At 38.2% G+C, this 16536-nt stretch overlaps 1 protein-coding gene across 4 annotated transcripts in view; it reads left to right on the top strand.

The window, feature by feature from the left end:
* The window catches only part of agrn (agrin), a 247915-nt gene that overhangs the window by 44940 nt on the left and 186439 nt on the right, over positions 1-16536 (top strand). For 2 of the 4 annotated variants that reach the window (XM_086067093.1, XM_086067096.1), the window contains exon 3: positions 11003-11023. The exons of the other annotated variants lie outside the window; for them this stretch is intronic. In XM_086067093.1, coding sequence (XP_085923219.1) covers positions 11003-11023 — 21 coding nt within the window. The remainder of the gene's footprint in view (positions 1-11002; positions 11024-16536) is intronic. 4 annotated transcript variants of the gene reach the window in all.

Here is a 16536-nt window from a genome sequence, read left to right as displayed (position 1 = left end):
ATATAAGTGATAAGATAATGACAGACACTGTGGCATGAAAAGGCAGTCAGCCATTTTTCGGGCTGTGTCCACTGTAGTGATGGGAAATTGAAGCTTCATGAAGCACTTGTGATATTTTTTGACTCCCCTAGATGGTGCTCTTGGTTTAAATATAAAGGCTAGTGCAAAGGAAATTGATTACATTTCCACTGCATCTTTCAACCAAGAGTGCCATCTAGAGGAGTCAAAAAATATTACAAGTGCTTCATGAAGCTTCATTTTCCCATCACTAGTGTCCAGTGACCTAAATGCACTTTTTGAAATTGAACTTGTGAATATGGAATGGGTGTTACCAGGATCCAAATATCTACCTTTAAATTTTAAACACACATCTTCTTGAATGTTCTTCCCATGCTTGCGTGTGCTCTCACCAGTTATTGTCTTCCTCCCACTTTCAAAAACATACGTTAGATAAATAATCTGCCACTCACCCAAAATCGGCAGGAACAAGACAACCAAATAGATGGATGGATGTTCAATTGACACTGTCAAGTGGACAAGTACTGATATGGCCTTATTCCGATGTATCAAGTCCTCATGAATGCTGCCGATGCCAGTCACCGATATTTAACTCATTCACTGCCATTGGCGGCTATAGACGTCAAAAATTCATTTGAACTATTTCTATTATTTTAACATTTCCCCCCCACTTTTGTTAACAAGAGTATAAAAACCTAGAATTTTGTTATTGTACATTTAGAACAGATATACAATTTGTGATTAATCGTGAGTTAACTAATGAATCTATGCGATTAATTATGATTAAAAAAATTAATCGACTGATTTTAAAATCTTTTTTTTTAAATCACATCAGGAGATTTTTTTTATATTGTAATTAATCACATGACTTAAATAGTTAACTCACGATTAATCAAAAATATTATGTGTTATAAATGTACAATAAAAAAAATCCTAGGTTTTCATACTCTTGTTAACAAAAGTCGAAAAAATGTTAAACTAATTGAAATAATTCAAATGAATTTTTGACATCTATAGCCGTGAATGGCAGTGAATGAGGTTTAAGGTGCTTTCCTGTGGCTGTTCTACTTTCAGGAAGTCAATAGCACACAAGGCTGACAGAAGATTTTTATGTGAATTGCATCCTTGTATATGCTCTCATATACTCCGAGGTGGAGAATTCCGGTCCAGAAAGCAAAAACCCTCCACCTCTGCTTATTCGCATTAAGATGTTATTTCTAAACACAAGGTTCCACCAGTTCTTTGTAATTTAATCTATAAGTCGATTATTGCGATTTATTTACTCAAATTTAGAAAATCAGTAAACTTATACATGCACACTGTAAGATTTGTATAAAAATTGATTTATTTATCTGAAACTTCAGGCTTATAACTTAAAATATTATGAAGGAAAGTTGTATTGGTTACTTGGTATCATTATCAGTGAGTACTCTGGAGTTGAATACTCATACTGGTATCGGTCTGGAAAACATGAGATTGAGATATTCTCATGTATGTTTCCTTGTCCTTCATATTATGTAACATCTCTTTCTGTTGTTTATCAGTGTAGGTTGTAGATTTTCCGCCTGTAACCCAAATCCTCATCTCACAAAATCCTTCAACCAGATGGTTGCAACAGTGCATTTCAACTCGGAATTCCACTTTTCCCATTTTCACCTCATTTCACCCTTTTGGAGATTTCAACCATCCTGCTCATTTTTGTTGCTTCGCCATCAGTCATCACAATGTCACTGGCCGTATATAATGTTTAGTGGCTATAAAAAGGGCTGACTTCTCAGTGTGTGTGTGCGTGTGTCTATACTGTATGTACGTGTGTGCTTTTTCACTCATTTGTTTTGTGTGTATGTGCGGGGGGCTTACACCATCTTTTACTTCCCCTGTGGGAACATAAGTGACCATTTTTGGCTGCACACATGCCAGCGGGCGTGGAGGCGCTAGTGCGATGGGATTTGCTGATGTAAATATGGAGGGAAGCCCAAAATGACTGGGACAAGCGGACCCTTCCTCCTTCATTCCAGCTTTGGTCCAATTATCTGCATGCAACATATGCAGACGAGCTCCCATTGCCATGCCACAGTAAGCTGACTTGGACCTCTGACTGAATTTAAGTAGAGGATTAGGAAAGATAGCCCCAGGAGCTGCCATGCTAGGCTCCAGTGTTAGCTTTAATAGCGGTTTCTCAGGATATGAAGGTGTTTTTCAGCAGTTATGTCATCGCAGCAATTTTCACAGTTGTCACCTTACATCAGTCAGATTGCTGCTTCGGTAATTACGCCGTCATATCAAATTTGTCACCTTCAAGATTAGAAATTGAGGAATGTACCCTTTTGTGTGAAGCCAAATGTCTTGGATGCAGATGTTCTCACCGGAAAGAAATAAGAAAAAAAAAGGGGGTATTTTGCTAGTGTGAGGCCTGGGAACCGAAGCGATGTTAAATGGGTCTGTGGTCTGTCTGCAAACGTGTACTCCATCAACCAACACCTGTGGTTACAAGCCACTTTTTTTTCTGCCAGTGCAGTTTGAAATGTAGATTGATGCTGATTAGTATTGTTAAAGTTGATCGTTTTAATTTGTATTTGCATTTTTAGAAAAATCCATTGGAAATAATCAAAACACATGTAAAGAATCATACTTGACATGGCAATTGAAAGTTTGATCGATTTTCTTATATTTTTACAGTGGTCCCTCGCTACTTCACTTGTCGTGGATTCACTATATCGCAGATTTGTATTTTGGTCCAAAATTCATACATTATGAGGTTTTGAAACCCAAGATTTTTTATTATTATTTATTTATTTTTTTCTACTAACCCTACTAATGTGGGTGGGTGTCGAACATAACACCCGCAAAAAGTGAGGACTTGTAAATAGAAAATTCCAATTGAATTTGGACTTAAGTCGTAATTCCTTACTATTATGAGCATGTTGCTCTTCTTCTTGTTTTGACGACACACTATCAAAGGGTGCCAGCAAGTGACCATTAATCAATCAATCAATTTTAAGTTGTTGAGAATGTCGGCCATGCTTTCATGATGGTTTTGTAACATCCTTTCTCAGCAGTGTTATTATTCAGGCATGACACTGCCAGGTCTTCAAAGTTGTTTGTCTGGGCTTTGCTGGGGCTTGTCCACAACTGAGATCCTGCTTTGGGTAGATATACTTACTGTTTGTTTGAGAATGTGACAGCTGATTAGAGGGATGAATGAGACATTCTAACCCACAATAAAACTAATGATTCAACTGAGAGGCAGGAACACCTTTCTCTGTATTGACTTGTATGAACTTCTGTTTTATTATCTTTGACTTGCAGAGAGAGGATAATGAGGATAAAGTGGGCAGGGTTAGTCCATTCAAAAGATGTTGGAGAAAAATATTGTAACATGAAGAGTGTCCAACAATCTCATATTTCGGTGCAATTTTAAAGACTCAGAAATACATATTTCTATTTCAGAATTTTACTTTTTTTTTGGGTCACTATCTTCCTGGGGAGCATCCCAATGAATTGCTTTCTTCAGGTATACTTTAACATCACCTGACTCTTCTGTAATGAACCCTTTGAAAAAGGTTAATCTTATCATCTGACAACAATCATGTTTAATCGATTGTGATATAGCGTCTGCAAAATGGCTGCATTACGTAATGCACAGCGATTCAGCCAGGCTCTTACCTGAGCTGGATGTGTTCTCATCAGCTCTTGACCGGCAGAACACTTTAGACGATTGCTTTCCATAACCTGAATTATGTGGGAGGTTGAAAAGAAAGGACACACTAAGAGAGAGGAAAGAGTGGCACTCGTGACGTAATGCGATAGAGAAGGGGCGCATAGACATTCAGTATACGAAGGGTGCTTTCAAACCCATCGCTCGCTAAATATTGGACGCAACTTGATGTTGACGGATGATGACTGATGTCATTCTTTTATCTACTGCCAAAATTGTACATTGTTTCACAGGTTTAAGACAAGACATGGAAATTTGAACATTTCAACACCAAAAAAATCCCAGCATCTGTAAAAACTGCTTTTTTTTGTTGCAAATAAATACTAATGTTCTAAAAAATAAGTTAGTAAATTGCATTTATTTATCAGTTTTTAAGCTCAATCCTTCCATTACAGTGAAACAATCTTGCAGTGCACTTATCACGTTTATACTAAGATCTGGAAGTCATCTACAAACTAGTGTTATGAGATACTTTCAAATTAATTAAATTTCTAAGTAAAAAAAAAAAAAAAAAAATGAAAAAAAGACTTGCCCTTGAGTAACGTTGAAGGAAAGTGGGACATACTCCCACCTATGGTGGCCATTAACCGCAGGAAACAAATATATATATATATTTGATGAATAAGATTTGAACCAGATGTCAAACCATTTACTAAGATAGTTGTGAGGATATGATGAACATTTAAGTGGTAAAATTTGGAGTTCAACCAAAATATTGCGGAAAATGTACCTGAAAATAAAAGCATTAGAAATACATAAATTTTGTTTAACAATACTGTAATGCCACTAAATGAGGAAAATTGTTCTAAAAACATCTTCCTGACGTCTTATGTCTTATGCATGTTGTAAATTATTTCAATGACTATTAGGCATGCTAAAATATGACTTAAAACATTGTCAGTGCACTTGATATGAGTTTCATTATAGTGACTTCACGTCATATAGCGTTAAATGTATGTATTAATTTTTTTCAAAAATTCATTTGGTGTCACTTGCCAAAACAAGGCATTGTTCGAGGGCCTGTAATGTGAGCACATGAATTCCTTCCTCAAGTACTGCATGTGAGTGTGTCCATGCATGTGCCAGCGTACGTATTACCTCATCAGAATGGCAGGATAGTCAGTAGTCCGCTTCATGAAGCCTTGCTCCCTCCAGGAGGAAGCGTTGGATACACTTCATTAACCTCAATGTCACGTGCAACATAAACACACATACACACGTGCATAAGCGCACACGCGGAATGACACACAAGGAGTAGACAAAAAGACACATTGAGGGCAGAATAAACCAAAGCACATGCCAAGCGGATGAAGATGGATGGCAACCTTTACACAAGGGCCTTTATCTTGGCCTCCATGAGCGAAACAAAAAAAATACAACAAAAAACAGCAGCTTTGTACAAACGTCACTCTCTTTCTCCACTTGAGGAAAATGTGTGGCAGGACAGTGACATTTATGGATATTAATGGCACCAGACTGAGCTGCACTGCGTTCATTGAAAGTCAAAACTCTACCTGCGATGTCTTTGGTGCAAATATGAACCATCCTTTTATGTCTCGTACTAAAATTGCCCAATCTAATACAATAAAAAAAAAAATATATATATAGGTTTTCAAACTCTTAACAAAAATGTTTTACTAATAAAAATAGTTCAAATGAATTTTTGACGTCCATAGCCGTCAATGGCAGTGAATGAGTTAATTCCAAATATATATATTTTTCATCTATCTATTCCAGCAACGCATCGGGCCAGGCAGAACAATTAAATGCTCTTCCTGAAGATGGCAGAATGCAAAACCTGGAAAAAAAAAGTCATGGCGTCTTGTGTGTACATCAGACTTGTGTTCAATCAAATAGGTCCAGCTTTCACACTGATAATTTAATATATGGAGAGAAACATGTTTCTAAACTTGACCAAATTGATGGCGAACAAGAAGTTTGTGTTGGATTTGAAGGTTCCACTATTAACCACCCACTACTGCCTTATCTGTTGACAATCCCCAGTTGCCTTCTTTTGTTGTTGTCGCTATCATCTTTGCGCAACCTTCATCCTGATGCATCTTGTCTCGACTGCATCAACTACTTGACGTTGTTCTTTTATCACTCCATCTTGAGTGCAAGGGTCTTCTACTGTGCAGGCGTGTCTAAAATAATAATATCCTTCATCTGTAAAAGGCCAATGTGTGTCGTCAAGCAAGGACATTATCATTAAATGTCTCACACTTCGTGCGTTTGCCTGACTTGAGCTCCAGCCCTCTCCAAATGTGATTTTCATCATTAAACCTTGATACGGAATGATGATCCACATCGTCCTTCTCTCTTCTTCATCTTGCTCCATTGACAAATTGATGAGCTTGTTAATTACATACATGTAAAGCTATGTCCTTTTACCGTGGGAGCTTTCAGAGACTTTAACTGAGCAATATATTTGAAAAAAAAGGAAAAAAGAGTAGCCTAATATAGCAATAAATATTAGGACAACATATAGTTAAATGGAGGTCAGACAGTGATAGCATCAGGCAGCAAGATGGAACTTAAAAAAACAACAACATATATACGATATATTTAATTTCCTTATATCTGTTTGACTTTGAACATACTGATAACATCTGCCTGCTTTAATTATGCAGCAAAACCCTCTGAAAAGGCTGCCCATGCCAAGTCGGCATTTTGCACTGGACGAGCGTATTAGATAAATGAAACCCGGTGAAGCCGTCCAAAGCAACTGCTGCCTCATGGAACGCTTGACAAGGTTAATGCGAGAGTATTGCTCCAACGGCGTCACTGCCAGGCCTTTATCAGAATATGGAATATTTGGAAGCATCAGTTAGCAAACCTGTCTGAATTGATTGATCTAGCGTGACCACAGGTAGACACCAATGGATCGGGACAAGTACCCTTTCCATAACAGCCATTTATGGCCTTGTGTAATAACGAAGCATTTAACTTGTACAGCTTGGCATACCCATTGCTGAACATGCTCATGATTAACAGCTGAAAGCGAGTCTTGAAAGTCAAAAATGAGATTCAATATGCTATTTTGTGCTGCCCTATAGCTGCTGGCGAGCTTTGGCTGGCTTGCTGACGTATAGCGAAACATGATTTCACATCCGGTGTCAACACAGAACACAGTCACTTATCATCGCCAATCAGCTACACTTGTGACTAGTATCGTTATAGCCAAACGAGGACAGGGAGAAGGACGGAGAAGCTATGCTAATTGCTAAGCGCCTGCGACGGCCATGTGGATGTGGAACACTGAAATAAGTGAGTGGGCGATACAGTACACTTGATACGATATAATATGAGCTCATAAAAAATAATGCTACACAGCTACATAGGAGAGGAAATGAATTAGTACCTGACAGTATGTCAGTCCAGTGGACAAACCTATGAGGTCAAAAGTATACTAATATAATAAATATTTTGATATAAGATAACCTTTATTAGTACTACAAGGTGAAAATTGCCGTTGTTTTATCAGCAATAGTAGGTACATAAAGGAAATAGAAAAAAACTACAGTGCAGTAATGAGTAGTGTTGTTCTAATACCGTTTTTTTGGCCCCCGATACCGATAACCAGCTTTGCAGTATCGGTCGATGCCGATACCATACCGATACCTAATTTTTTTCTCAACATGAAAAAGCTGTCCTGCTATTGGTTCAGAGCATTCAAGGGCCAATAGGATATCTTAGCTCGGCATGCAGTGAACAATTAATGGTATCGGCATGTTACTTGTTAGTACTCACTGATACCGATATCACTGTTTCAATGCAGAACCCGGGGCCTCTGCCGATACCAGTATCGGTATTGGAACAACACTAGTAATTAGAAATCAAAATGTTGTCCGAGCTTAAATTATCTTATACAATCTATCAACAATGTTTCAAAATAGCGTGGTTTTTTTTTTTTTGACTTTTGAGATCTGATTACCGGTACTATGATTTTATAGATCTTATTTACTACAGTTTAAAACAGGTTACATCCATAGATACAGATTTTTGGGACAATGGCACGCTGAAATCTCATATACTTTTAATTCAGGCTAAAACTGTATTCACCATTATACGATTGATGCAATACATAGATTATAATAACAAATATTGATGCCCTAATTTATAAAAAAAATTATGATTATAGAGTAATGATTTGGTTTTGCAACTAAACAGTATGCATAAATATTTTTATCCTGTATGCTGCAATAACTGTCCTACGGTAGCGGTCTTGACAAAATGTAAAGAAAAAAAAGGAGATTCGGACAAATTGTTCTCGATATGAAGTTCTGGAAGATGAAAGGAAATAAGCAGCCATCACACTTCTCCCCCGTCTCAGTCCCACCAGCCATCGGACCTCTTCATAATCACGGCAGCTCCCACCTTTCAACTCGTCAACACAGTGCAAGCAGATTGTAGGAGGAGTTGCATGCTCATCATCAAACTGTGGGTGTGGGAGGAATGTTTCTGGAACCCTTGTCAAATCAGGGGAAACTCTCACTCCCTTACGAGAAGCTGAATTCATCCGGTACAGATTTGTGAGAACTCATAAACCTCAGTGGCATGCATCAGTGCTTTAGATAAGTTCATTTCTTCACAGTCATTTATACATAATCACAATATCACTGGACTGCACCAATGTACGAACTCTAGGCCAGGGTGTCCTGACATTAATATAACTTGACTGACTAATAAAAGAATAACACCAAATTGTGCCAGAATGGTGGATCTAAGCGGTAGTGATGGGAAATTGAAGCTTCATGAAGCACTTGTGATATTTTTTGACTCCCCTCGACGGTGCTCTTGGTTTAAATATAAAGGCTAGTGCAAAGGAAATTGATTACATTTCCACTGCATCTTTCAACCGAGAGTGGCATCTAGAGGAGTCAAAAAATATTACAAGTGCTTCATGAAGCTTAATTTTCCCATCACTACTAAGCGGTTAGTTAAACTTTTCTTTTCTCCCCTCCAGCTAGTCACGTTTTGGCAAAGGCCACCACAGCAATTGGTGCTACTTGAAAGATTCGCTGCATGAAGTAAACAAGGACCCAAAGAATCCCATCCCATCCCTCCCTTTTTCCTGCTCTTGCCCCCGGCCTATTTCTCGGCTTCTATTTATTCTTGAGAAAAAGAGGGAATATAGTGAAAGGTTTGTATATGCCTCACAGCTGGTTTCCGAGTTATGGGTCTTGGCCCCACGCCTCTTCAGTCCGGACTCACACATCTCTGAAGCTTGTTCACGAGGTTTCAGTCTGAAAAGTCTGCCTCAATAAATTATTTATGATGATGTCCGAAATTTTACCAATGGCATTCATTTATGGTGTTTGGTGGGTTGTAAGCTTGTTATGCAGTTGATTTTAGGTTGGTCTTTACATAAAGAAACATTTCCATGCCAAGAAAGCATTTCCCCTTGACCAGTGTGAGGTGAGAGAGGTTTTGGAAGTGTACAATGGAATGAGAAAGAATGGGACGGATGACAAATTTTTCTTCCTGCCTTGAAAGACCGTGAAGAGGGGGTTTCTCTTTGAGAGGGACAGTATTCTGTGGGCTCTCTCCATGTGGTGAACTTGAATCAGAAGTTGTAAACAAAGACCCCCTACCTTCGGGACACACAACTTTTAACAAAGACATTTTGACTGGAATTTCATTGGAATTCCAAATAAATTAGGGAAACCGGTTCACACTTAATCGTCTCCATTTGGATTTAGCCATGTTGTGAATTTAACAAAATTGACTGTGGAACTTCTAAATTTGAATGGCCCAGAGTTTTTAAAACTTTAAATAAAAATACAGCTCTAATATTGCACAAAATCTAGTTGGGAGTTTGAACATGTCAGTGGGTGTTTTTTCTTTTTTTAGGGAAGAGCGTAAAAAGAGCAGATGAAAATGACATACACAAGTGAAAGAGAGTCCCCTACATGTCATTACATGAAGAAAGCTTTGAATTTCTAATTATATTGTTTATATTTATATTAATGGCCTTCTTGTAATGACAACATACTGCAGCCGTAAAACTAATTACAGTAGATGGTGTAATGAGTACAGTCTGATCTCTTCAAGTACTATTACTACTAATAAGAAAATAATATACTTCCTCCTAAATTCCGCTGTATAGCTCCAGGTATCTTCAATGGATTTAGCCCACATCCATGCCTACGAGTGTTAAAGCCAAATGAAAAATAGAACTTGTTGAAGGGCTGTTGTTTTATGAGCTTCAGTATTTCTGCGAGCTTATTTATTTAGCTTGATTGAGCTAAAGGAAGTCCTGAGATCAGCCACTTCTCTCGATCTATAGCCACAACTCCCCCTGACATGAATCACTTAGAACCAACACACTGAGCTAAATGGACCCCCCCCCCCCACTCCCACCACCACTCTTCGCTCCCCTTATAATCACATTAGCCTAAGTGATATGGGAACGCCAGGCCAGACACACACTCCCTCCTTCTATTGCACTCTTTCAACTTGACTAAATAGCCACTCCTCCGGAGATTTAAGTTGTCTTAAGCTCCATCTTTGGATAATAGACTGTTTGCTCCCTCAGAGACCCCAGTTTGGAATAATGAGGATCAAGAAGAGAGCACAGAAAGCAAAATGAGAGAAAGTAAAGAGGGCGAACAGAGAAGGACAGAGGATGTTGCGCTAATACCCACCCAGGGACAACTTCCGTCAAAGTTAGTCTTGTTTGGGAGGACGGATGGCTACTTTTTGGGGGCTAGATCAAGGACTTTGATCAAATTTGACCACAATTCAGAACATTTGAATTTGTACTGAATGAAATAGTGATGATAGATGGCATCCAATTTGTCACTGAGGAACTGTCACTGCCATAAAATCTTTAATCAATGATCAATGTTGGTGACAGTGCTTCAATACCAGCAGTGTGTTACTTTCTCAATTCTTTTTCTAATTAGTTTGAGAGGAGGAGGGGGTGGGGGGGCAGCAGCACTCTTTCAACTGCTTGATGGCCTTCCATTGGTGTTTCCCATGTGTAAGGGGCTCACACATAAGGGACGTTTTAGCTCCCGGTGCATTTTGCAAGCAGCTATCAAAACCAAAACAATTAACACTTTTGAAACACAAAACAGATTTTGACCTCATAGTATAAAACAATGAAGACAATCATTAGATGTGGTGATTTACTTCCTGCCTCATTTAAGTCATTCTCATCTTGTACACCCTCAGCCATATTTTTTGATTTGTTGTTCAGACTTTCTCTTCAAGCTAACTTCCAATAACTCTTATTTCTCCTCCTCTTTTTGCCAACGAAAGCTCACAAGTATATCGTTGCAGGTAAGAACTTTTCTTTTACCAAGCTAATCTTCTAACTTGCTTACCGATATGGAATTTGTGAACCACTTTTAAGATCAAGTGTGAAAGTTCAAAATGTTTCAGTCAGTGTTACTTGTGCTGGAGTTCAAGGAGATCTGACATGAAAATGTTTGCACCTTTCCAACTGTTATTGCTCATTGGAATTTCTCCTTCTTTGATTACATTTTATGTTAGTTTATAGCTGCACATCTAACATTTTACGGGTTGGGGAAATCCATAATGACTAATGTTCAGTCAAACTAGTCTGTGAATGCATCTGTGTGTGGTATCGACCCTCAAGTGAGGCTTTAAACACTTGCATGACTTTTAGGCAAGGATAAGAGTGAGTTGAAGGTCAAAGATCATGAGTGGCTGAGCAAAAGATTCTGGCTATTGCAAAAGCCCAAGAACTGGTCTCCATAGGGATCTTATTAACTGCAACTCTGGAGGTCTAAGCCGAGGCAAACAATCACCTCTAAGAAGATAAGACAATGTAGCTGCCTGGTACCAACCTGCAGTGTAGGAAGAGGGTGAGTTTTGTTGCCATCTTCGCTCTTAACATCAGTGCCGTTCTTAACGCAAACTCCCATTAAAATCGAAAATATTATAACCATTAAAATCGACATACCCCTGCTAAAATTTGAATTACCGTAATTTCTGGACTGTAAGCCGTTACGTTTTTCTCGAGTTTAGAACACGACAGCTAATTTATGGATTGTTATGGGCTAATTAGCGTCATGCCACCAATATATTTAAAGACAATTCAAATTATACCCCTTAGCCCTTGGTTGTGCGTATTCACAAGAACAAAGGGGTGTCCCAAATCTTAGAGGGCTTGGTCTCACATCAAGAAGCGGCGACAACTTCGAGATGTAGTTCGCGAACTAGCAAAGTGTCTTTCACGTCACAAAAACTGAGAAGAAAAAAGTCACGGCTATGCGCTGATCATCTCCAAAGTTTACAGAGTGTATCTGAGCCGAGAGTGTTGTGAAATGGCGCTGTGTTTATTCGCCTCGACCTGATTTGGGACCAATTCCCTTTCTGCCGTCATGATACTTGGTGAGCAGAGAAAATGATGACAGCTGAAACAGTTTGACAGGTAAAGGAACTTGATTTTGATTTGATGTGCTTCACAGTGGAACCAGAGTTTGAACGTCTCGGAACTCGTACAAATCGGACTTCAACCCAAAAAATTGGAGTAAAAAATGCCTCAGAGTTTGAACTCATTTTCGGAGTTCGAACACCCAAGCAAAGCCAGCTAAGCCGAACGTACCTTGAAAACGGGAAGCCGAGCAATGACGAATGCTCACGTTGCGGTAGTTGAGACGATGCACTGGCACGAGGACCCCCCTTAGCTGTTCAACAACGTGCCTGATGTTAAACAACACACGCAAGGACCGCTTAGTAGTCTAACAATATGCCCAATGTAAAATACACAAACTCAGCACTGAACTAAAGCAAGCATTAACATAGCATTTATCATCCACTGATGCCATCATACCACAACAGGTAAAGTAAGGTATTTTTTATTGTTTAAATACTGTACAGGGTGTAAATGTAAAAAACATAAATAGAAATAAAAATCTGAAGTTTCTGTTTTTGTAGCTTGGGAACGGATTAATTGCATTTACATTATTTCCTATGATAAATTTTTTTCCCGGAGGTTGAACAATTCGGACTTTGAACACTTCGCAGGAACGAATTATGTTCAAACTCTGAGATACCACTGTATTTAAAAGGGGACAGTGCAATTTAATAAAACACATAGAAATTCACAAGTTCAAAAAGCCAGAATTAGCCAGAAGGCTATTTTCCATCTGTATTCCCCTGGCCATGATGTTAAAAAAAAAAGCAATAAAATACAAAAATATAAGTACAACACAGACACACTATTAGTAAAAACATAGAATTGGACTAAACAGGTCCCGGCACACTAACAAGACAACACAACTTTGCTGTTAAGAATAGAAACAATAAAGTACATTACAAATACACATAACAGCACAACAGATTCAGTATTTTTAGTGTTGACAAGTATATGAATCAATAAGCCACTTTTTTCAAATGTTTAGTAAAAGCCTTATATGTTAACTGTCTAATCTGATCTGGCAGTGCGTTCCATTCCCTGTCCCCTCTCACAGTCCAGGCGGACTGACTAAAGGTGCTCCTACGCAGAGAGATAACAAAGTCTCCTCTCGCAGATCCTCTCTTTTTTTTTTTTTTTGAAGCGAAATAAATCCCAATCGATCAAAATACTATATTTCACTTTTTGAGCATCGTTACCAGCAATCAATCTATGGACCTTCCCTGTGTGAAGAACAAACTGTTGATAAATGATTAGCAATGACTCCCACTTGCAAGTTATACTCTTCTGAGCACAGTGCATCTTCTATATTAGAGGAACTATCAAGCCATTAGTGATGCGTTAAGATAGAAAGGTGTCTAACCTCAGCTCCTCTTAAGACCGGAACACAAACCGGTGCATATACATTTGTGAATGCACTGATTTGGGTCCCTTGTAATCACCTGTGGCTCTGGTTTTAATATGCTGCCTTTTCCCGTAGTCATTAGTTCAATTTAAAGTAGAATTAGGTATTTCCATGCTTTGTTCAATATCTCTATGTACGGTATGTGTGGTATTGTATAAAAACAATTCATTTCTTAGAGTTTGGCCATGTTCTTTAAAAAGCCCACGACGAGCACATTGAGCTTGCAGGTGCTTCGCTGAAAGGCAGTATCATTTACTTTCTCAAAAGTTAACAGTCTATTAACAGTGCACACAAGCGCATCTTTTGTGGATTCCTTAGCCGAAAATAGTTCTTCCTTTTATCTCCAGCAGTGATCCTTTTTTTCCCAAGACCTTCAGCGGGATAGTCAGTGAATGCCTGATATTTAGTCAACTACCAGCAATAACACGACCCATTTCCCCTTTCCATTTATTGTGGACACTGTTTCGCTTTGCCCATTTTAAGACAAGCAAGCAACACCTTCTCGTGCTCGAGTTATCTCGCCTTCTTTTTGGCATCCCATCCTCCTTCAGATTAAAGGCCCCGCCCAGGAGGTCCAGCCTTGGATGAGACACAGTCCTCATCTATCTGGAAAGCCTCCCAGTAGTCAGGGCCGTCCTGACCCTGTGTTTCTGCCTCTGTACAGATAAGAGTCTAATGACGTGACACACTCAGCAACGTTTTCAAGGCCTGGACTTGTCTCTTCCATTTTACAGGCCCTTGACGGCAGATTTGTCACATTTGGCACTGCTACCATACTCGTTCACTTTGTAACATTTGAAGGTCAGGCAAATGAAGCTCTTCTAGCTGATGATGAAGATTATTGTTGCATTTTGAATGTGTTGTTGTTCTCCCATGATCACAAGTATAAGGACTGTTTGCAAAAACGAGTGCCTTTTAATGTATTTTTTAGACAAATCATTCTCCGCCCTAATTTCTAAATATAATGTGATAAGGGTCTTGCTACTCAAATCACATTTTAATTACATATGATTTTTTTACTCAAATTAAAGTAATAGGATCCAATAAATTGAACACAGAGTTTTCATGTTTCGTTCATATTTTTCCCATAGAAAATAATAGAAACATAAGTCTTGTGGAACCTCGATTTTACAGGCTGTTAGAGGGAAGACATAATCAGTTTGAATCAATTATCCGTCACATCAAAGTAAGTTTTTCATTGACTAAAAACATCTAATAAAGTAAAAAACAACAACTTTGTTTTATATATTTTTGTAACCATTGAGGGGACAGTCGCCTCTGCTAAAATGGCCGCCCCATATATACATGCATTGCTTTTGATGGGAAAATCAACATGGCTGTCACATCAGCACGCAGTCTACTATAAGTCTGTTTATCGAAGATGAGAGAGCAATGCAAGCTGGAAATGTGACCAGTCTATGTCAGCACTGTTTGCTGGTGTAAATTGCCGTCAATTGTGGACCGTTCTGGAACTAACAGACTTTAAAAGGTACTGAGCAAAGCAGCATTTGGATTGGTTAAAAATGTTCATCTTTTCGAGTAAAAAAAAAAGTCTATATAAATCTTAGCATTTAGATTGTACTGGACACTATTTTCTGTTATTTTAATCTGGTGTCCATTGGTTCAGGTCTTGTTAGCTCGAGGTTCTACTGTAATAAGTGAAAAAAAATTCAAGTTTATCAAACTGTCAGAACAAGTATTAACGGAAGCAAAAGTTTAATGTTGCATTTTATCATTAAGAACAGCGATATAAGTGTAAAAATATGAACTTTTTTTTCCTTCTGATTTTTTTTCTCTTTGTTATCGCTAGTTCCCTTCTTGGGAGGGCAAAACATAACCTAAAAACGATACACCAAATACTTGCAAGTTAAACGTATAGCTGATCGTTGTGTGTCTCTGTTTGCCAAGATCTTGTGTGATGTCATGCGTGATGTGATGGTGGTTCAAATCTGATTACTGTACGCATATTTTCCTGAAGATTTTGGACAAATTCCAAATTGTGTGACCCCCGGGGGCTTCAATGTCAGAGTTCCTTAAACATCACATACTTGACTCATGCTTGAGTTTGACATGGTTTACCTTCTTGGTTCTTAGTCATTGTTTTTCTTTGGTTGTTATTTCAAGTCCTCTGTGACAAATCTTTGTTAGTCATTACCAGTATCAACTCCGCCTTGTTTGTGCCCATTTCAAGGTGTCAGGGCCTTGGAATATAAACATGTTAGTTCTTGCAGGCTGGTATGTGCAAGTAGTGTCTTTGCAAAGGACTTATAAGTGTTTATTTCAATGGACAATTGCACACAGGTCTGTTTATTTCTCGCTCCACATGTTTGAGCCTGAGAGTTTATTTCCAAAAGTGTCTTGAAGCAGATGAGCTGTGTCGAGAGCAGACGCCTCTGGCAGTTTAGTGTTCACATTTAAAGGCTTTATAATTTTAGATTTCAATTAAATCAACACTAATGTGGATTTTTGGGGCAGACATACATTTGATCCTATTATAGTCATGCAAAAAAGGCCATAAATAATGACTATATTTTAGAGCTATAACCAAATGTTTTTTTTTCTTGTATTTTATCACTGCACAGACAACATTTGTTCTAACATGTATCCATTTTTATTTTTATTTAGGGTGATGCAATTCACAGACAGAATTGAGTTTCAATGATTTACAAATGGAACAGGACTCTGATTTGTTTGTATCTTGAGTAGCCTTTTTTTTTTCCGGATTAATGAAATGTAACATTGTAACATTTAGCAGTGGTGTTAAAAGTACCACTGATTGTTAAGTGTAGAAATAGGTTAAAAACTCATAATAGTATATGTATATATGAATAATACAAGTATGGTGAGCTTGTCCTTTCACATTCTTTTCTGAGAAAAAAAGCCAAAGAAATAATAAATAAATGAGTCTTTCAAGTATTTTTTTGCATAACCATTGTGATTCACTATATAAGACGATTGTTGCCTAAAGGGCATGTTTATTGAGTTGCTGCGGTTGTCTTTGCACAC

Source organism: Leptonotus elevatus, chromosome 2 (assembly GCF_054856555.1).
Source record: "Leptonotus elevatus isolate MCC_2025b chromosome 2, RoL_Lele_1.0, whole genome shotgun sequence".
NCBI lineage: Eukaryota > Metazoa > Chordata > Actinopteri > Syngnathiformes > Syngnathidae > Leptonotus > Leptonotus elevatus.
This window is presented reverse-complemented; position numbering and strand designations above follow the sequence as displayed.